At 39.9% G+C, this 23,493-nt stretch overlaps 1 protein-coding gene across 1 annotated transcript in view; it reads left to right on the top strand.

Annotated features, from left to right (window-relative positions):
* Positions 1–20,149, top strand: part of RORB (RAR related orphan receptor B) — a 40,803-nt gene extending 20,654 nt beyond the window's left edge. Inside the window, exons 5-10 of the mRNA XM_059834010.1 lie at positions 9,413–9,534; positions 10,830–10,962; positions 12,887–12,994; positions 14,103–14,213; positions 19,403–19,515; positions 19,994–20,149. Of these exons, the coding sequence (XP_059689993.1) occupies positions 9,413–9,534; positions 10,830–10,962; positions 12,887–12,994; positions 14,103–14,213; positions 19,403–19,515; positions 19,994–20,149 (743 nt within the window). The remainder of the gene's footprint in view (positions 1–9,412; positions 9,535–10,829; positions 10,963–12,886; positions 12,995–14,102; positions 14,214–19,402; positions 19,516–19,993) is intronic.
* Positions 20,150–23,493: the final 3,344 nt, after the last annotated feature.

Below are 23,493 nucleotides of genomic sequence, written 5' to 3'. Positions count from 1 at the left end.
CAAGTTGGGAGGGAGTGTTGATCTGCTTGAGGGTAGGAAGGCTCTGCAGAGGGATCTGGACAGGCTGGATCGATGGGCTGAGACCAACCGGATGAAGTTCAATAAGGCCAAGTGCCAGGTTCTACACTTTGGCCACAACAACCCCAGGCAACGCTACAGGCTTGGGGACGAGTGGCTGGAAAGCTCCCCCGCAGAAAAGGACCTGGGGGTGTTGATCGACACCCGGCTGAATATGAGCCAGCAGTGTGCCCAGGTGGCCAAGAAGGCCAACGGCATCCTGGCTTGTATCAGAAATGGTGTGGCCAGCAGGAGCAGGGAGGTGATCATGCCTCTGTACTCGGCGCTGGTGAGGCCGCACCTCGAATCCTGTGTTCAGTTTTGGGCCCCTCACTACAAGAAAGACATTGAGGTGCTGGAGCGTGTCCAGAGAAGGGCAACAAAGCTGGTGAGGGGTCTGGAGCACAAGTCTTATGAGGAGCGGCTGAGGGAGCTGGGGTTGTTCAGTCTGCAGAAGAGGAGGCTGAGGGGAGACCTTATCACTCTCTACAACTACCTGAAAGGAGGTTGCAGAGAGGTGGGTGTTGGTCTCTTCTCCCAAGTGACTAGTGACAGGACTAGAGGAAATGGCCTCAAGTTGCGCCAGGGGAGGTTCAGGCTGGATATTAGGAAAAAGTTCTTTACCGAGAGAGTAGTGAAACATTGGAATAGGCTGCCCAGGGAGGTGGTAGAGTCACCCTCCCTGGAGGTATTCAAGGAGCGTGTGGATGTGGCATTGTGGGATGTAGCTTGATGGACATGGTGCTGTGTGGTGTTGGGTGGGTTGGTTTTTGGTGTGTTGTGCCTTGTTGTTGTTGTGTGGTGGTTGGCTTGCGTGGGTTGTTTGTGGGGGTTTTTTTTGTTTTTTGTTGTTTTTTTGTGTTGTGGTGTGTTTTTTTTTTTTTTTTTCCCCAGGTTGGACTTGATGATCTTACAGGTCTTTTCCAACCGTAGTGATTCTGTGATTCTGTGATGTTGTTTCTGGGCAGTCAGCAGTGACAACATACATACTTACCTTGTGCCTTCTGAGAGCTTCGTCTGGGGTCCGCACTGTATTTCTTTGTCGTCCTAGACAATGTTCAATTGTTCTTTAATTCTCAGGCACAAAGAAGCCAACAGAAGCTTGGTTTTACAATTTTTTTTCTTTTCCAGTACACATGCAATATCTTAAGTTTGACTTCCCAAGGCCAGAGTTCACTTTTTCACACTGAGTGCCTTCTGTCTGGCATATTTCATTTCTCACTTCATGCTTTTCACTACTTCATTGTAGTGAATTCCTGAGAATAATGTAATTCTGCTTGTTATGCTGTTTGTGATGCTGTTCCCAGCTCTATAGGTAATGATGTCTTTCTTCAGTCCATTCAGTTTTGATACTTTATTTCACAGAACAGTGACAATTCTTTTATACAAGAGTGGAAAAATATGAGGAAAAGTTGGTGTGAAACACGTGGGAAAGGTACATGGACGTGTTTAGTGGAAAAATGCAGCCTGCAGACACAGGCTCAGAAAGTGCTGAAATTATCAGAACACAGTTTTTATAGTGCAGTAGTCTTGCAGGGATGAAAGTCATGTGTAAACTGGAATAGTTAAAGCAAGATATTAAGGCATGGAGCACTGTCTTGTTTTTCTTTTTGACTGTATGGGCATTTTTTCTCTTGATCAGTGAAATCTCTGGCATTGCTTATGATAACCAAATTGATTCACTTTCTGACAGAACACACTGACACCACTTTGATCCAGCTCAGTTGCCACACTACAGGAAAATAGAACCATCGTTAAATGTTTTGTCATTACTTTTTAAAGCATTTCTATACCTAAATTGCTTAAAATCTTTATAAAAAGCTAATTGTGAGCCTGTGACAGTGAAAGAAGTGCTAAAATGTATGTCTAACCTCTCCCAGCCTTTTGCAGACTATGACAGGGCAATCCCTTCCAACCCTAGTTTAAACCCCTTAATATTCCAATTGTTTCATGCGTACTTCTAGGTTTCATAGTGAACAGTGTCCACTCCAAGCAATGTTTGCTTAATTGTAATAAATGAAACCACATTTTTGTTTTGGAACAGTCTCAATTTTAATATAAAGATCTCTTCGTGTAAGCTATGGTGGTAGAAGTTAGGAAACAGCTCATCTCAATAAATTTGTGATAATTATACGGTGCCTGTAGAGTCCATGTCCCGTAAGCTCTAGCTATTTCCTTGGTTAGTGCATTTGCTGCCAGCTAAATGATTTCTAATTAGTACAAAATATACAGTTTTTACTAAATTGGCTGAGACCCAGGAAAAGTATTATTAAGTGGAGACCTTTAAGCATTTATAAAGATCCTCTAGGATTTAATAGAATTCTGGGTCCATCCTCTAGGTTTCTCCAGATTAGGACTTCATTCAATTGTATTGTCATTTCTTGTAATTTATTAACATTTTTTGAAAGGCAAATGAAAAACTGATTTATTTCAAAGGGAGAGAGAGGAAATACAGAATTCACACACATAACATTGCCTCAATGTGCAATCTGTTTCTGACAGTAAGCATTCAATAACTTGACCACAAGGGAGGGTTATTCCTGAACTAAATTCAAGCGCTTCTAGTCTCATATGAGTGTTTTAATGTTTTATATCTTCTTCCTAGGCTGCATATTGTGTAGTGTTACAAATTTATTAAACAAATGGGTATTATGAAACTTGCTAGTCTATCCTTAACAGTTTTTGAAAGGGAAATCTTTTGTGCATTATGACATTGAGAATGCCAGGGACAGATGAAAACTGGGATGAGCTTTTTGCAACAACTTTTAGGAAAAAGTGTTCCTGCTTTTCTGTGAAAAAAGTTAAGACTTTTCAGCCAGTTCATTTAAAAAAATTGGGACCCATTATTCATGTTTAACAGCAATCACAAGACATACTTTTGCTTTATTCCCTGTGTCACTGCCTCTAGTACTGTCTAAGAATTTATTGAGGTAAAATGTGTAATGAAACCAGTTTGCAAAACTTTTCGTTTTGCAGTCATAATAACCTTGAATTAGGGTACAGAAGAGTGTTGACCTGATACTGGCTTTGCATTATTTGGGTCCTAGAACAGAGTTTTTATTTAGAATGTCTAGCTGGAGTTTTGATAGTTGTATGAACTGATATGCATGCTTACAGCAGTCAGCCAAAGCTGTGGTGTTATTGCAGCATTAATTCAAAGTGGATCCCTGCGAGAGCTCAACTTAGGATATAAGCTGAGATGAGCTCTTAGCTACTCAACTGGATCCTAAGGGTAAATGGCAAATTAAAAATTCATTATTCATTTTAATTGAGAATGATTATCAGTGTTTTAGGAGGCAGACTTCAAAGTTCTTCAGTTCCCAGTGCAAAAGAAGGGAATGCTGAGAAAAACTAGAGTCTCTCCTGAGAAAAGAGAGACAAATGAAAGAACTAAAGAGCCTGTAGGAAACAGACACTGCTGAGTACTGTGGATAATTTCCACTTAGCAGGCCAAATTCACAGCTGGTGAATGTTGTGTGCAGTCCATGGACTTATTACACCCATTTCCACCAGCATTGTACTTGACCCCAAGTTGGAGTTTTTCCTCAGTGTTGTAGTTTAAGATCTCTGAATATTACAAGGAAACGTCTGAAAAAGGCAGGACTGACTCATCAGCTGATGATGGACCCCTGCAGGTCTGTGCTATGCTGATTTATATTATCTAGGTTGCAATGTTCAGTTTTCTGTATGTACTTAGGATTTAAGCAGCTCCTAACCCAGTGGTGCAATACATGTTTGAGCTATCATAACCTTTGCAGAGTGCCTTTTGTGAGGTGTCTACTGAAATCTAAAATAAGAAATTACACTAGCAGGGAAAAAAAGAAAGGAAAAAATTGAAAGAAGAGCCCAGCAGAGTAGCCAAAACTCGAAACAGGAAAGGTCATTTGCTGTTCTGGAAGTTGTGAGCTGTAGTCCCAAGTTTATGCAAAAGGTGTATAGCTTGTACACTCTTGCTTTTCTGTTGCAACATATCCTTTTGTCCTGTTTTGCTGATAGAATAGGGCTTTCATAGCCTTGCTGTCTGCCCAGTCCTTCTGTCAGGACCAATACTTCTTTAGCTACTGTCCAGCTTCAGTGAAGAGAAGCAAAGGTCTCAGACACTTGGGTTTCCACGAGCTTTGGAAGAGGCTACTCAGCAGGTGAAGGAGACAGCCAACCTTAGGGGAAGGCAGAAGCCGTGACCCAGGCCCATGTTCACCCCAAAAGCTGGTGGCTGCTGGCCAATTGGCCTCAGCAGACCAGCCCCTCGTACATGTTCATGGTGCCTCTTAGCCAGCCAAACACAGGGGATGGGAGGTGAGAGAGGGAATGGCAAGCGATATTTCACATGTCTGTAAGAAACCACAATGAGTTTGTTGCACTAATTGGGGTATAGCTTACTTCACTGTTCACTGGGTCATCCTCACAGAATCAAGGCTTTTTGTTCTCTCTGTAGTTTTAGGTAGGCCTGGCCAAATTTAAAAGCCATTTATTTTGCTAAAACAGCATTGATCTCTCATGATCCTCCTCATCCCTATCTTCACAGAATCACAGAATCACTAAGGTTGGAAAAGACCTGTAAGATCATCAAGTCCAACCATCAACCAACACCACTATGCCCATTAAACCATGTCCCACAATGCCACGTCCACACATTCCTTGAACACCTCCAGTGAGGGTGACTCCACCACTTCCCTGGGCAGCTTATTCCAGTGTCTCACCACTCTCTCAGTAAAGAATTTTTTCCTTATATCCAGTCTGAACCTCCCCTGGCACAACTTGAGGCCATTTCCTCTTGTCCCATCGCTAGTCACTTGGGAGAAGAGACCAACACCCACCTCTCTGCAACCTCCTTTCAGGTAGTTGTAGAGAGCGATGAGGTCTCCCCTCAGCCTCCTCTTCTGGAGACTGAACAACCCCAGTTCCCTCAGCCGCTCCTCATAAGACTTGTGCTCCAGACCCCTCACCAGCTTCGTCGCCCTTCTCTGGACACGCTCCAGCACCTCAGTGTCTTTCTTGTAGTGAGGGGCCCAAAACTGAACACAGTATTCGAGGTGCGGCCTCACCAGCGCCGAGTGCAGGGGCACGATCACCTCCCTACTCCTGCTGGCCACACTATTTCTGATACAGAATCTTGTTTATGTCCTATATTCTACATTTCACCCTTCAGATGCTGCTTTTCCTTGATAGCTTCATTTAATTCTGTTAGCACCAGTGAGATCCCTCATTATGCTTCAGGACAGTTCCCATCAATATTTGCACATGGTCTCTTTCAGGTATTGGCCTCAACAGTCTATTTTGTAACCACTGAGCCACAAGCCCAGGGGCATGTTCTGTAGATATTTATTTATTCCATTACCATGCTCCCTTGCATATTGTAAAGCCTTTGTGTCACCCACAGTACATGTACATCTTTCTGCTACATTTTGTTGTTCCATCTAGTCATAGGATTGAGACCATCTTTTCTGATGAGTTGCATGTCACAGGCCATACACGCATACAGTATTTCTTTCAAGAATCTCAAATTTTCTCTGAATAAGAACAAATCTTTTTCACAGATAATCCTTCATCTTGCTGATGTACAATTTTCAGCTGCTTCTGGGTATCTCCAACTACGCATTTGACTTTTTTTTGCACTGCCACATTGCAAAATCCCAATTAATTTATCTCGCTATCCAGCTGGCACCTTTCAGGGCCCCACCAGCAGTACCAGAGCCGCTGTGACAGGAAGGGCAGTGTTCCCACCCACTGTGGGGCATGGAGGCCAGCCCCACCTCTTGCGTTTCTGCTCTCCGGCCGCGCCAACCAATGATATGTAGATTTCCTCGTTGCACCCAAGAATGAACAAAACTTTACAGCTAGCATAGTGGGCCATTATAGAAAACCCATCAGGTATATGCAAGAGAGAAATGAAATATAAGTGGTCATTCCAGGATACATATTGTTTGAGTATTTCTGATTTTTCAAGGCCTCATATTGGTTACAAGTACTGACTGCTTGATTGAGTGTGTTGTTTCTGGTTTATCTCTCTGGAAGCACCTTTTTTTTTTTCAGTGAAACATAGCATTTGTACAAAAAGTGTCTGCTTTGCATAAAAAATTTCAAGGTACCAATACTAAGAAATCTTCAAATTTAGAACCAAGCTATCTGATGTAAACATTTCCATGTCACAGTGCATGCTGGAGTTCAGACACTGGGAACATGTTATTTTCTATGGGCTGTGTTTCCCAGACAGAGTCAATCTGCTAGGATATGCTGTGGCTTTCAGATTCCCCATGGTATCATGTAGTATCAAGTGATCATGATGCGTGGTAGGAGATACAGCCTTAATATAATGAACCCCGTATATAGACAAAGGGGGAGGAGCGAAGCATCTAGTCTACATTTGTGTTTACATACTATGGCAGATAAGCTTTACAAATCCTGCAGTTTATAGGTGTAGTTATTATAATGCTGGTGGTGTACCAGCATGCAGGCTCAGTAATTCTTTTGGTTGGAATTATTAATTTTCACTCAACACTTGAAGCAGTTGGTGCTTGTAAAATAAAATGTTGCGGACTTTGATTCTCACACATGAGTGGCCAGCATAATCTCTTTTGTTTTTCTTTTCATAAAGCAAACCTTGCAAACCTGCTGTAAGTTATGTAGAATTGAGGCTGACAACATTTCAAGCAGAAATGCGGTTCACATTGAGGTCACAAAAACGGAGCTGTCTTTCATAGTCCTTGCAGCCCATCCAAACAGGAGTCCTAGTTGTGCCTGTGCAGCTTCCCAGTGTAAGGGGACCCTTGAAATCTCTGGCTCAACATTTTTGAAAACAAAATGAACAAAAGTCAAGACTTGATGCATGGAGTAACTGTAGTGGATTCTTCTAGCCTGGAGAACAGGAGGGACATAGCTGTTGAGCATCACCCCAGCAGGGTACCTCCACAGGGTTGAGGCCACAGCCTCTACATCAAGGCAATAGCTCTCCTTGCACTATATGAAGCTGTTTGCTTTCTTTTCTCATTGCCTCGTTCTTTCTAGTTCTACTAAAAGAATTAATCTGTTGAACTCAGTTGCCAGCAATGATTCAGAGCTGCCGGGTCTTGCAGAAATGTATCATATTTTGGATTCAGCACAGTACTTGTGCCATATGACACAACAGGTTTACATTAGATGTCAGCACATTATTCCTAGTGGTTTAGGAACTTCTTTCTGCATGGGATTTGCCGAGATGAGTACTGATTCCAACTTCATTAGCAAAAAGATGCTAAAATCTGAAAACTGTCAGAAAAAAAGGCTGTGGTCTTTAAAACCCTTTGAGAGTGAATGCTCTGCCTGCATTGGATCTTCTGTTGCTGGACCATCTGAGAAGCCAAGACAAGCTTATACTTCTTTTACTTTTCGCAGCATGTCAGCTCTGCGCAGCCAACGTGTGTCATATTTGCATAAAGCTCCTTCCACGGACTCCAGCGTTGAGTGTAAGCAAGCAGCCTCCTCTGCTGCTTATGCTGAATGGGTCTCTCTCCTCCCATGAGACCCATTGTACCCTTTCCATCACACACACAGTCTTGCCTAGCCTGCAGCGCAAGAGTTTCAAGTCTGTCTTGCACCTGATTCCTCTTTGGCTGTCAGCATTCAGAGCTGCTGCTTGCTGTGATTGCCCTAGGCCTTCACACATCTAAATAGGTTTTAATATCAGCTCAACATAAGCACAAGTATATAAGGAAAAGATGTATGGGGGTAAAACACAGGATGCCATCGGTAAGGTTTTTACTCTAAAATGCAACCGCTTACCATCATGGGTTAAGACTTGCATCCAGTCTTCTGTAAAAGAATGATGGATAGATCCCTGTACTCACCAATATACACTTTAAGTTATCTTTATGCCTGAGTCAATTCTTCCATCAGGAAACCTAAAGAAAGTGTTGACCTTTAAAGGAATACCTGTAAAGATTGAATTGAGCAGGTTTTATTGTTCCCACAAAAACCTGCAACTCTTTTCTGTTTTCTTCAGCACCTTTCCACTAAGTCTCAGCTTATTAACTGTGACAGTAGCGCACGCATCTCTCCTTTAAATAACACTCCTGTAGCAGTGGTTGCAGGGAACATATACATGTTTACATTCATTTTTCAGCTTTTCTTCTTGCTGGTGTTTTTAAATTCAGTCAACATTTGGCCAAAGAAACAGTCTTGTTTTGGGACTCCAAGCACGAGATCCACCACTGTATGCAAACTGTTGAGGATGTGAATGACTAAATGATGACATTCCTAGTTCTTTCTGCTTCCCATGCTAAGATTTGGCTAATGCATTGTCAATGTCCTTTCCTTTTTGACAAATATGTTTTCTGAGAAATGCCAGTTCTGCCACAAGGACTTCAGTTCAGTTCTGTGACTATGACTTTGTTCCGTTGTTTAAAAGGTAGTCAGCTTAAGCAACATCTTCAGGCTGAAGCACTGAGCTTCATTAAACATATAGGTCTCAAAGCTGCAAAATAGAAATCATCACATTTCTGTGGCATGTTTTATCAAGACATTTCAACTTCCAGTGCTAATGAATTAATGCATTAATGCTGAAAGTTTTTGTGAAAATCTTTTTAATCCACTCAAGTGTCTTAAAGGGGAAAGATCTACTTTAAAATATTTCCCTGAGAAGTTTATTCTTAGTTTCAGTGGGATCTCAGGCCAGCACTGACTGCTTCCCTTTCCCCTTGCATCCTGCATTCCATGTTACACAGTAGTTTCTAAGGCTGCAATATCAGAATAACCTTAAGGTAACTTGATCCTCTATATGAGATTTATTCCCCCCATCTCTTCTTTTAAAAGCCAGGATACTAGTTCTAGCTTTCACTCCTTGCTAGCACCAGTCTCCATGTTCGTGTTTGTTGAGCTAAATCAGAAACTGATCCAGCTGAAAACTAACCTGAGAAAAAAGATAAAAGACCTGTTTCCCGTTTCTCTGATATAAGTCACCCCAAGGTAATGCAAATGCCCGTGTCGGGATTGAGCAGCCAGAGCTGGGCAGCTGCACAGGCTTGGGGCATACAGAAGTGATCAGGTAACCAGGGTCTCCAAATGACATTTATTTAAACACCACCAAAAAAACCCCCAACACTTCCAGAATGAAAGAGTCTGAATAGTTTCAGAAGATTCTTTGTTATTTTCATGTGCAGATCCACTATTTATCAAGCATCCTTTGGCTTTGGGTTGAATACTGAAAGATTTTGCAACAATTGCCTTCAGAAATAAAAAAAATGTGAAAGGTAGCATTGGAAAGAAAAGATTATTTTTTTAAATCCGCATTTTCCAACAACTTTAATATTTTCAACATTTTGCTATTGCAAATCACTGTTCACTGTTTCATGCAAGCTATTTTTTATTCTCCTCTTTGCAGATCGAATTGCACAGAATATCATCAAATCTCATTTGGAGACATGTCAATATACAATGGAAGAACTACACCAGCTAGCGTGGCAGACTCACACATATGAAGAAATTAAGGTTTACCAGAGCAAGGTACAATCCTGTAATATGCTTTTTCTTCTGCTCCCTAAGGTTTGAAATTGTTAACAGCGTAATGTATTTGGCAAGGATATGCTGACAAGTTTCATATAGGTCAAAACAGGCTTTTAAATATCTTTGAGAAGCTGATTACTGAAAGCAAAGGAGTGACACTTCAAAAAGAAGCAGCAGCTTTCCAGCATGTTGGGATGTTTGCTAATGTCAAAGCGCAGGCATGGTTATGGAATCCAGCTTTCCATGCTTTGCTTATTATCACAGGTCTAAACTTCATGCAGAAATTCAGTTGACTTTAATGTGATCAGGATTGGATACTCTGTTGTAAGGATTTTAGGAAAATAAGGCAACCTAACCTTGGTTTCCTTATCATTTTGAAAACACATCCCCTTTCATGTGAATAACAAATATCTCTCACTTATAGACCATAGATAATGGCAAACTGAAAGTACTCCTTAAATTGAAGTTGTTCAAAACTGGGTGGAAAAATGATTTCATTACACAAGATTTTTGTTCTACCTCTTGAGATTCTCAGGTCAAGTTCAGACTATTTCCCACTGGCACCTCTTCAGATGTAGTCCAGTCAAGAGAAATCTTTGTGCCTCTTGTACAGGCATCACTAGTAATGATTCTTCAATCAGATTTCAGTTGGCCCATTAGCTGATCACACAAGAGACAGAAGAGACTCCAGCTTGTTCTTTGAAAGCTGAGGGGCTATGCAGTACTAGCAAGAATAAAGATACACCACAGCTTGCAGAGCTCTGGCATGCAAACCAAGACCATCAGTTTACATTTGCACACTTGTGTGTGCAAGGAAAATTGTTATCAAGGAGACAAATTTTGATGCAATCAGTGTTCAGATTGCAATAATACTTTGATTATATATTATTTAAGGTTTCAAACTAGAAAAAATATTCTGTTGGATTACTTAATAGCACTTCACCACTTCTTCCCTAAGAGTGCTCTGGGATGTTTACATTGTTTGTGCCACTGTTTGTCTATCTATCTTGCACAAAAGCCAACATTACAATCACATTTTAACTTTGGGTAATGCATTCTCCCCCTTTGAAGAGGCAATGCCAGAGTTCAGATCACTGGGGCAATTGGCTTGTGAAAACAGCCTTCTAATGAAAAGAGTTAGGTACCCTGAGATGCAGAGATGCTGCTAACTCTGCCTGGGGATGGGAAGGGGAGTCTGAGGACTGCACCTTTCTGCAAGGCCACCTGAAGAACATAATGCACTGATGAACCTGCTTGCTCACTGCTTTGCATTTCCATGTGTGTTTTCCCGGAAGACCAGAGAAGCTCTGTGGCAGCAGTGTGCCATTCAGATCACCCACGCTATCCAGTATGTGGTGGAGTTTGCAAAGCGCATAACAGGCTTCATGGAGCTCTGCCAGAATGACCAAATTCTCCTCCTTAAGTCAGGTGGGTAAATGCCGGAGGCTCAAGACTGGTTTAGCACCCAGCACATTCGAAATGTGCTCTACTGTCTTGTTCTACAAATCATTTTCATTTTGAAGGAGCCCTAATTTCAGTCTGTTTCATTAGCTACATTAACCCTTCCATATTTCTCCACATTATTCTTGTTGCTGCCTTCTGATCCCCTTCCCTCTACAGTCAGTTGTGCTTGTTAAGTACATGCTTGCACACAATCGTTGCAGAAGCTGCAGTCTCCAAGCTGACATGTGGTGGAAGGACCCTGCAAATTGAGCTGGTCGAATCAGTCATCTGCCACCCTGTAAAATCCCCACTTGTCATTAGTGAAACAAATGCAGGCTCACTGGGGCCTGCCTCTGTGGTCATCTCTAATCTTTTTAATGAGACTACAGAAATACCCTCTAGCCACTGCACAGGAGGGGAAATCCTTGCTGGCGCCAGTTGGTTTCAGAATAAATGAGAGCGGATTACAGCGGTGTGCTCTGGCCATGCTCTCTGTGTGTGCCTGGGTGTGCATGGGTGTGCATAAGGGCAAGAGGGAAAAGGGTTTCCTTCCTTGTCGTGGGACTCAGTAATTTCTGTCCTCCGGAAAAATCTTGACAAGATTTACCATGACTATTTAGTAACCCTGCCAAACTCAGGAGGACAAAATGGTATGACCAAGTGAACCACTACTGGTAATTACCTGCATTTACCCTGTCATATCAGTTTCTTGCTCCCTCCATGTGTAAAAGGCAGGATGCTGTGTGAGGCAGCTCATTAAAACTTAAGAAGTGCTTCCTATTTCAAGAAAGACCTCTTCATTAAGGCTGAAAGCCAGTGTGGTTCAGCACTCTGTACACAGAGGGCTGTGGCTCAGTGTGGGACTGGACTGAGACAGTGAGCACAGGTGCAAAGGGAAGGGATAGAGACACCCTGGAACATGCAGGCAACCTCCTGGAAAAACAGGGTCGTAGCATGAGAGCTATTTTTTTAAAGTACTATGAAAATTCTGCAGATGCCAGTGTACCCCAAGTAACTTCCCTCATTTGGCTGGCAAAGCTAACAACACAACTGCACCTGCGGCAAAAGATATATTTGACTATACTGTCGGACAACTCTCTTTAGCTTCAGCACATATAAATATGTCAGGTTTTATTTTCTGTTTTGCAGTTAATGCTGAGCAGGAGTTAGAAAATCAGGACTTTCCACTCAAAAACATGTCCACAAAAGAATCCTCAGATTCAGAGTTCCTCTTATAGGAGATTTGGATTTAGTTAAGGGGTACTTAAAATTTTTCCCTTCATTTTCTCAAACTGTATTTTTTTAGAGTTAGGAAATAATAGGGGAAGTTAAGGAGAAAAAAAGAAGGGTTCCTTTGGCTATTCCCCAACCTGAAAGAAAAACAAGGTAAACAAAAGTAAAACCCAATTTAGGGGTGTTTTTGACAGTACTTTAACTTTTATTTTCTCTCTAAAAACACTCTGTGATGTTTTCCCCCTGCAGACAAGTGAAGCTGGGATTTATATACACATTGAATGAAGCTGGTTTTTTGTCTAAAAAAGGTTTAGTTATTAAAAAGGAGTTTCAATAAATGCCTAATTTTCAAGATAAAATATTTCAAATTGAAAATATTTGCCCAGGTCTAAATTCAGATTAAGTCCAGGCTGCCAATTTGCTGCAATGGGCGAAGAATCAGCCTAAAGAAAATGTGGTTAGGCTGGACCTGAAATTACCCCTCTCTGTACTTGAAGCAGACAGAAATATTTTTTCCTCTCATTCAGAGACATATCATCTAGATGCCTTCAAAGAGTGTCTATCCCTGCAGATGTTTCTAATGACTGATGTCTTCCTAGATATTTTCTTGACATTTCGTATATTCTGATGTTTTGCAGTAATGTGGGGTATTTTTGCTCTTTTTCATGTCTACTAGGCTGCTTGGAAGTGGTTTTGGTGAGAATGTGCCGTGCCTTCAACCCACTCAACAATACTGTTCTGTTTGAAGGAAAGTATGGAGGGATGCAAATGTTTAAAGCCTTGGGTATGTTGGTCGTCTATTTTTCAATCAATTACATTTAGCCACATAGTGACAGATTTGTCTTTCTGAAAATAGTGACCCCCAATGAAAATCTCCAGTAAATATTGAATCCCCAAACCTCCAAATCTCTAGGCTGGAACTGAAGAAGAAAAAACGTGACTCCACTAGCTGCTAGCAGTAATAGGTGTTTTTCTATAATAAAAAAGAGCAGCATGAGGGTTTTTCAGACAAATTTCTTACTCTGCCATCTGCAGTTTTGATAAAAAGTGAGTTTATGGTAGAAGCCAAGAAGTTTATCTTCACAGTTCAGTTATGCTTGATATAGCAAATCACTCCCACTAATTGTGTCATGCAGAAGGCAACTTTAGCCTCAGCAATGAGGGGACTAAAATGATGAAATACAACAAAATACAGACAAGGACTTACTTAAAATACTGTTTTGCCTAAAACTTTTAAGCTCATTTAGATTCACGTGTTGAAACAATTGCTTAATTTCTCAACATGATATTGAGTGCTACATGAAATGTTAATAGCTAAGTGGATGTCTTTTGCCCATCCATGACATTGATACATTACCAGAAATTTATTCAGGACCAAACTCAAAGATAGATATTTGCTTCAAATGCATATATTTATCATATAGGTAGATATTTTTCTTATTTGCATATGGATAAATGTAACATTACTTTACAAGTTTAGTTGATTCATTATTTATGACGTTTTCACAGATTTTCATAAATATTTGTACTGTTAACTAATAAAATTATGTATGTGAACATTATTTAGGACTGGTCATTCAAACCTCTTAGATTTAATATCTGTTTAGAAATAGAATTTATTTCCACATTGGGAAAAGAAAACCCTCTTCTAAGATCTCTGTGCAATTTTTGTACAGGTCATGACCCTAATTCTTGATAGTTTTTGTGCTGCAACAGGTGTTTTAGTGATACATTTTGGGGTAGGTAGAATTTTAATAACTGATGGAAGGCACTTGTTTTAGAAGTACAGACATTCACTCACAACTTTTTTGACACCAAAAGAATCCACTTTTCATGGCAGGTTAAAGTGCTGATAAGTTCCTAGCATTGATTTTGTTCTCTATGGTCTGCAGGTTCTGATGATCTGGTGAATGAAGCATTTGACTTTGCAAAGAATTTATGTTCCTTACAGCTGACTGAGGAGGAGATTGCCTTGTTTTCATCTGCTGTTCTGATATCACCAGGTAATTATTCATTCCAAACACCACAATGATTTTTCTTTTTTCATTCTTGTCCACCTCTATTTCTACCTACTTAAACAGCCATTTAAGCAGTATTAAGCGATATTGAGCAATGTATTAAGCAATGGAAGAATACCTGAATTACCCAAATATACCTCACTCTCGTTTTGGTAGACTGTCAGCAATGACATGTGCTGGAAATACATCCAAAGTGTGAGGGTAACAGATATGGAGGAGGATTGTGCAGACAAGCAGTGCAGGCTGACATTCCTCCAGACCACGTTCAGAGAAGCATAGTACTCAAGGAGGTGCACATTCCTCCTAGCATTTTCAGGGAGCTCAGACGTCACAGCCCTGAGCAGGTCATAGAGTCCCTAACTATGATGGGCTTTTTCTGTGGGGATAAGAACATGAGCAGCAAAAATCTGTGTGAAGTCCTGTCTGAATTCAGCTCCAGGTGAGAGGTGGTGATTCCAGGGGCAATATGCTCTTTTTCGTGTATTCATACATCATAACTCTGCACAGGCAAGCATGCATTCAGTGAGTGCTGGCTGTCTGACCCCAGAAAAGAGGGTTTTGTGAATGAATTGACTCAGAAGGTCAATCTAGTAGGTAAGCTCACAGTTTAGTGTAGGATTTTTAAACATGCACCAGGGGATGTAGACCCCCAGTTCCCACTAAGAGTAACCTCTTGAAAGGCCTTTACAAGAAATCCCACCATAGATTATTTTTCCACCCTGTTCCACTAAAGACTTCCTCTAGGTCACTTTGCCCTTTTGCACATCTGTGGTGGAGATTATGTTAGGCAGAATTAGACTAGCACAGATGGTGTCAACATGTTCATTCTCATCATTAATGACACCTACTGAAAGGACTCTGCTTCTTTTGTTTTCCCTTTGAGTAGTTCTTGAGGTCATCTGCTCAGAGGTGAAATGATTCAGCCGATGGCTCTTCATGGTGTTAGGCCAGGGTGTTCCAGAGAAGACCCTCCAAACAGCCTCCATTTCCAGCTCAGAGGTTTCCCAACTGTGCACAGGGGTGAGAGTTGCCTCTGCACTGTCCCCCAGATGCCCTGACTTCCTCTGGGACAGGGGACCTGCAGTGTCCTGATGGGTCCCTGTCCATCAGCCCTCTCACAGTCCGAAAAGACCAAAGCTGTGAGCATGACAGAGATGTGCAGTCAGTGCTTGCTCCTCGTTAGCATTAGTGGCCTGTTCAGCAGACTGACTCAGTGCAAAGCTGAAGACAACCTGGAAATCTGTTTGGGGTCTGGGCTGTGAAGTTCTTCAATAAGATGTCAACAGAGGATGCATAAGATGGTTTCAATGTTTCCAGCTGACTTCATATTATGAAGCCAAGGGAAGCAGGAAGAGAGTGGTGGGATCCTTGTATGCAGTATCTGTACTTCTCTTTTGTAACAGCTGGAGGGTTTTTTACTCTTCAGTTTATTTTCTTACAATTAGGAACAGAAACAGGAGTTAGCTGAACAGACAGAAACAATAAGATTATTTTGAAGCTGACTTCAAAGCACTTTGGATCAGATGGGGGCATCTCATCTGTAGAGAGAAGGAGAATTCAGTTATGTAATTTCTAGCTAAATTGAAAAGAAGTCATGTTTCTGTTTGCCAGGTAATCCTGGAAAGGAGAACAAGTTATAGCCCTATTCAACAAATTCTGGTTGCAGAAAGCTTCTAGCATCTCAGAGTGTTATGTGCCTCAGGCCTGGGCAAAACCTATTTAAGTAATGGAAAATTTCCCATTTATTTTAATGGATTTTGGATCAAGTAATTTATGAAATGTGCTTAGCTGCAGGTAAGCATTAGATGGACATCAAAATTCTGATTCAGCTCTGCAGTTCTACATATGTCCCTTTAGTTTGCAAAGCACCAAAATCTCTTTCAATCTGCCAACAGTTCATGTTGCCTGAGTATCCACACTCATTTCTAATTCTTGCAGCTGTACAAAGCCCTTGAAAGAGCTAGCAACTCAGCGCTGGCTTTGAGCCAGCTGTATTGCAGACATGTTGTAAAAGCTTCTCCATTAACTCTAGTGATGCATTTCAGTCCTGATACACATCAGTCCTGATACAGCCTTTCAGAGTTGGGTGTCTCCTGAATAGCAGCTTCTGTTTCTGCTAAGTAGCACAGATAAGTAGAGGCAATTCCAAGGTTTTTTTCACTATAAGTGAAAGTTTTAGGGTTGAAGGTGGTAGTATGAGATGAAATATTTCAATAATCCATAGTTTCCCATTTCACATCCAAGTTGGCTTTTTCCAACTTGCAAGCAAGAGGACACATACAGTATCTCTTATTCCTTTAACCAAAAAAAAAAAAAAAAAAAAGTTTGATGCATGCTGACTGCTTATTTCTGCAGTCTGTAAGCATGTGTATCTCTAGTCATAGAAGACACTATAATAAAGAAATGATGGGCTGCAGCAGCATGTGCATGAGTGAAAGCAATCTCTCTTCCATAAAAAGACCACAAATCTGAATTGTGCAAATAATTCTCATTTCAGCTGGGCTGCTAATTTTGGGAGTGAGAAGGCAGGGAAAATCAGTACAAATTGAACTGAGATTGAAATTTGCCATTTATTTTCTTACAAAAATGACAACAGTAAACAAGAGAGAAAGAAATAATTTCCTTCCACATTAGATGTTCCAGTTTCTTCACAATAAAGTGCTTCATCTTGGGAACATATGTAAAAATTTAAAAAATTAAGCGTTGCCTCACAGAAGTACCTGCATCAGTCCTTCCATCCACTAATATAGGTACACAGAGATTCCCTATGGGAAGTACTCATATTCAAGTTTCTTTTCTACAGAAACCACCATCCTGAAAGGTGATTCTTGTGCCTTTGGTCTCAGTGTTTAGGTAGTTTACAGGAAACAGAGCAGTCCCATCGGGAGTAAGAGGACCTAAGGACATCCATTAATACAATTGCTAAGATTGCAAAACACAGTGTCAGACACATTTTCCATCTGATTCAGAGCAGAAATCCAGATTTTCCACTTTGGGGTGGACCTAACCAATCTGCTTGGAGTTGATTCTTTAACTTGATTTCTGATTTCAAACGTTAAAACATTGTAGGAGTCCGGTAAAGGTTGCAGAGGCATCTCCACCTGCAAACGTGCCAGAGCCAGGTGGTAAGACACTAACCTGGATGCCCCCTGGGTGCCAGTCCCTCTTCTGAAATTCTGAATGGCCATGTTCCTTTCCTCCATCCTCCTTTTTGCAAAAGGAGATCTTGTAAGTTGTCCCTCATCTTCTTTCCTACACTATTCTCTAGCCTAGCAGCCTGTGCACTATTTAAAGATACACAAGTTCAAAACCCAAAAGGAAAAGTACGGAATTGAACCACTGCTTCTTATATCCTGTATGGGTAGCCACTGATCTATTGACTTTTTCCTGCACTTTTGTGAACACACCTAGAGGTACTTGGGGAATTCCAGCCAAATTTGCAGATGGATTTTAGGTGGTAGAAACCACATTTTGGGAGACGAACTTGATGTCCATTGTAAAAGTTTCACCTAGCTCTTGTCACGAATTTAAGAACTCTTGTGCTATATACAGCCTGCTCCATGACAGATAAGTGATTAAACTTGTCCTCCAACAGCCTCAGTCTATTTTTAAGCTTTTTCTTGTGACAGAAAGATAAATCTTTAAGGATTGCTCTCTATGATAAATCTTTTTAGCTCCAGCCTGCCACAATAGGCCTTGATTTAACACTATTGAAAGGCATGTTTTTGCAATAGCATAAAATTTGGCACCTAACTTGTGAAGTCTAAATATTATTGTGTGCTTATTTATGTAAGGGCTGCATGTGCTCTCAGCTAATTCTGTTTCTATGACCACTGGTGGCACAGGATCCATTGCCTTACCTTCTGGGAGAATGATACTCTAAGCATTGCAAAAAGGTTATTTTCTTTTCCTGATCATCTGTTAAGTAGGTAGAGGTTTGGTTTTGTCTCTTTTCACAGTACTTGGTGATGGACACTTTTCATACACTCCCTCTCCACAGACAGTCAGACAAATGACAGAATCCTGCCCCTCCTGTGATGAAATACTATTCAGCTCCAGCCTCTGTGGCATGTGTGCTCACTGAAATGATTGACTTACATTATTTCTATGGATTATTTTAGTGACTGGGAGTGGGTGAAAGAGATCTGAAACTGAAAGGGATTTTCCCGCACTTTTCTATTTGTACATGAAGATTCATGCCCTGTGATAAAATAGATTTTCTTATTTCCTGTTTGAAAGCTAAAATCTATACCCAAGAATTGATCTGGATTGAGGGAGAGAGGGAGGAAGAAACAAGCTTGCAGCATGGGAAAACAAAAGGTTTAATGGTGCTGTAAACACAATGGGTTTGGGATTGTCTTGGTGTCTGCTACTTCTCTTTCTGTGAGTTTGTCTCCAGAAGCTATTACTTGTGAGAATACAGATCTTAAGGAAGATCTCCTACACTTGGGGTTTGAGTTCAGTAGAAGCCATATAGGTTTCCAAACAACTGTGTCTGTAACTGTTATTCTCTCAGATAATCTTTTATTTTGTGTTGTTTAAAAAGAGAACATTTTTAAATAATGAGAAATTTGCACTTCAAGACATTGCAACAACTCATAATTCTTTAGAATTATTAAAGAAATTCTTTTGAAGGAAGCCATTTCTTTTTATTCAGAATATAATATTTGGTCTCAAAATGTTAGCCTAGTAAATAATGAGCTATATTTTATTTTAATTTTTAAATAATTATATTTTATTATTTTCAAAGAACTGTTTTGATCAATATGTTTATTATTTATGTATTAAGACATTGAGATGACATGACATGTTTTTCACCTAGCCAGTATGAAGTTAGAAGAACACTGATTGTACCAACAGAGAATAATAAAATGGTTGGGCCTTGTTTCATTTCTACTCCCATCTTTATCTCTAACATCCTGGTTTAAACAAAGAGATGCAGAGCCAACACTGTGTTCCTGTACACTTTATGTCTGTTAATTAAACTCTCAGGTGATCCTTTAATGGAATAAGATACTTTGCCTCTGAAACCATGTCTTAATTAACATGCAGTCCTTCCTCATGGGAATTATGATTGCTGTGAATGCTTGGCAGCATGGGACACTGTGTTCATCCATGAGCATGCCCCACATCTGTGCATTCTTGACTTTAGCTCTTGCTTTCCTTTTTCTCAGATCGAGCCTGGTTAATAGAACCAAGGAAGGTCCAGAAGCTTCAGGAAAAGATTTACTTTGCACTTCAACATGTGATCCAGAAGAACCACCTCGACGATGAGACTTTGACAAAGGTAAATTGTTAAAATGAAGAGCCGGGCACTCTTTGATCGTGATCTTTTTTTGTAGCCATTTCTCCATGTATTGCTGCATTAATGTAAGTTAAAAGCAGCATACTACATGCTTGCAATGTATAGGAGAAGTAAGGCTTGTTTTACTCTTGCTCCTGATTCCTCTTACTCCATTTTTTGTTTGAACCACTAATATTTTTAATTGGTACCCTAGCAAGAATGAATCTGCCTTAAAACAATACCCCTGCAGGCAGTTCCTCGTTAAACGCATTTTTGGCACTTGGTTAAAATTTCCAGGACAATTGTTTTCAGCCTCTTATGGTAAGAACAATGACTGGTCCTTTGAATGGGTAGTTTTGATGGAGTTCTGAGTGTTGCATTCAGTTACCCAAGATGTTAATGTAGTTCATTATGGAAACTGTAATTTATACTAAATTTGTTTCCTCCGTCTTCCTTTTTTTTTTATCTTGATGTCTCGCAGTTAATAGCCAAGATACCAACCATTACTGCACTTTGCAACTTGCACGGAGAGAAACTACAGGTATTTAAGCAATCTCATCCAGATATAGTGAACACACTGTTTCCACCATTATACAAGGAGCTTTTCAATCCAGACTCAACCACTGGCTGCAAGTGAAGGGGATAATAGAATTTTCACGTAGTCATGGAATGCGTCACTGTTAAGACAAAAAGAAATGTTTTCATGAAGAACTTATTAAAAATGTCACTACTGCAACACTAGGAATGTCCTGCACTTAATAGAATTATTTTTCACCGCTACAGTTTGAAGAATGTAAATATGCAACTCTGAGTGGGGATGTCTTTTTTCTCTTTTCTTTGTTTACTTTTTTTTTTTGAACTGACAATGAATATACAAATATAGGACACTGGGTGTTACCTTTTTTTTATTTTATTTTATTGGAGGATGTTTTGGGAGACAACTGTTCCTAGAATTTTATTGTAGATATACATGAGAATAGAGCAGTACTTTGCAGTATTACTCTTGCTGTTTATTGTTGAAATATAATTTAAGAAAATTCCACTTATTAGACTTGCTTATTTCTATGTTTTTAGATAGTTTAATGCATGTGGAAATTTGTAGCTGTCTTGGAAATTACGGTGCATGTATGGAATACACACATATATATATAAGTTATATACTTTTTTTATATATATATATGTAGGTATTACATGCATACACGCTGTAGCTTAAAAATCCCATGCCTACTTTTAAAGGATGCTCAGCCTGGCTGTCATGCATTTCTTACTCTCCAAGTAATGTATTAGATTTACTTTGGGCAATCAAGATTTGCTTTGCCAGTCAGAGTTAAATTATCAGCTGCCAATGTGTAATGACAGGATCACTTCTGAGATATGTGTAATGTAGTGCATATGTGCAGTCTGTAAATGAAACATCAGGAATGTATCAATGGTGCAAAAGCCTTGTCTGGATTATTTTAGTGGAGAAAGGAAAAGGGTTTTTTGAATTTTCTCCCTGTTACAGGGATAGAGCATACATAAAACGGAACATTGTAGTACCTGATGTCAGTAAAGTATCTGAAATATGGAGTAAAAATGTAGACTATCCCACATGTACATTTTTCACATAATTTTACTTTATACATACTGCTTTAAAAAGTAGTCGCAAGGCTTGGTTTGTTTTTTGCTGAACTCAGTGGAAAGACAGTGAACTCAGTGAAAACCTTAGGAAGCCTAAAATGTAGCTCTGAAGAGTAGCAACAGAGGGAGGAAGGGAGCAAAGGAGGAGGAAAGTCAAAGCAAGCAATGTCTATGGTTACAAAGGCAAATATAACTATCACTGTTTCTGACATAGCCATCATTTAGATGGGACTGATGGTTTCCATTACACACATACATATATGTATGTTACATACACATGCATATATGTATGTATATATCTGTACGTATGTAACTGTATGTATATACATATATGGGGTTGATTTTAGATGCACTTCAAGAGGGAAGCAAAGGATTGGGGCTTTCTTTTTGTCTGGCTCTGAAATGACTACATGTGCATTTGCTTGCAAAACCAAAGGCAAACACAGAGGCAAGTGGAAGACTGCTATGGACTTAATCTTGTGGACTAATTAAGTTTAATTAGCAGTCATGATTAATGTATTTGGATTCTGTCAGAGACACAAAACATAGGCTTTTTAGCTATGGACCAGGGATTCAGTTTCTGCTGCGGGTCTGTCCTTGCCACCACTTTTACCCATTGAGAGATTTTTCAGAGAAGTCTCCTCTGGGATGCCAACGGAGGGACTAGAGCAGAAATAAGAGGAAGCAGGCAGTAGAAAAGAAATGAAGTGAAGGCAGGATCATGAGCAGATAATTTTTTTTATTTCAAATCACATAAAAGTCAGTGTAATCTGAGGCAAGGTGAGGAGGAGCATGCTGGCAGGGAGGCCAAAGGACCCTCCATCTGCCAGGCTGCATGGCAGAGCAGTGTCACAGGGAGCCCACAGGGACAGCTGAGCCCCAGGATAGGTACAGAACCTTGGTTTGTTGCAGTGATAACTTAAGGCCTCCAGCTTTTCCAGCAGACTCGCACAGCTCCAGTCTCAATCTTCTGTTCCTTCTCCTGCATAACCAAATAATTCACAGGTTATTCCAAGTACTTTGTGGAGTTTTCCCTTGCCCTCCATCAGCCAGTTTGCAAGTGTACCCACATGTTTCATGACAGAATCCAGTCTAGATAACATCAACATTTGTTTGCTCTGTTTTAACAATGCCAGACCAGATACAAAAGCAATTACAAATTCTTAGCTAATAAATGTTTCTCTGTAGGTCCATTACAACTTCAAAAAGAAAAAAGAGAAAACCTGCACAGCAAAGTTAGTTGTGCTGAGAATTTTGTTGCAAACATGACATACTCTTCAAAATTACTTAGTCCTATAGAACAGCAATTTCTAAAATACCTTTTTTGCTCCAAATTCAGAGCACGTTTTCTGATCTCTACTGATTACATTAAAATGTCTTCAATTAACGTAATAAAGCATTGCTCTTGAGGCTTCTTTATACCACTTAAACCCAAAAACTGGCACTCCCTTATAAGGTGATTCATCTGTTTGCAACCCCTTTTACATGGGAAATCCTTGAAAAGGATCACAAATGCCAATTCTTTCTAATATCAAAAAACTTATTTAACTATATTTATGTACGGCTTGTGTAAATTTATTTGAGAAAAACCTCAAGTCAAACTGAACCCTGGAAATGCTCAGTTTTAACTGCAGGGGATTCATGTTTTCCTTGCCTTTTCCAACACAAGAACACATACATATATATTTGTTGGAAACCCTTTATAAACTTGTTTTCGGTGTATCAAAAGTAACCTATTTAGCGAACCCACTGAAATATAGAATATGTGATAAATATTACTGTTCTTAGTGCTGATAAATAAAGAGGTTTGTTATGTTTCTAAATAGTCCTTCACAATTATGTGTTACATCTTGAAAATGTTTTGTTCTTTTCAAATAAGCTAATCAGTCCCTGGGTTTTTTGACTTATGTCTTAGGCAAGATAAACAAATGGAGATCACCAGTGAAAAAGACATTATTTAATCATTATCTGCAGGGCTTTTAATCCTTAAAGCAGTATTCTTAGATCACCGCAACCTCATGACCTTTTCAATCAGTAAGGATTACTGTCACTTTTTAAAGACGTGGAAATGAAGGAAAAGAAATTAAATTACTTGCCAGAGACCACGGAGGTAGCAGTATCCAGTCCTGGAATAAATATGGATTCTTGCTTTTTGGTCCTAAAAATATTAAGATGCTGGTATTCAAAATCTTCATTGCCATTGATAGCCGTACAAACAATTACAAATATTGCTAAACAAATTTTTATCTTCAGATAAGGTTAAGTATTAACAGCTTGCTTTGATTTTGTTACTACTTCTACAAAATTTGAACAAATAAACTTATTGTTTATTTGGAAAATAAAAATTCATTCTCATACATT

The sequence above is a fragment of the Gavia stellata genome, chromosome Z, assembly GCF_030936135.1.
Source record: "Gavia stellata isolate bGavSte3 chromosome Z, bGavSte3.hap2, whole genome shotgun sequence".
NCBI lineage: Eukaryota > Metazoa > Chordata > Aves > Gaviiformes > Gaviidae > Gavia > Gavia stellata.
This window is presented reverse-complemented; position numbering and strand designations above follow the sequence as displayed.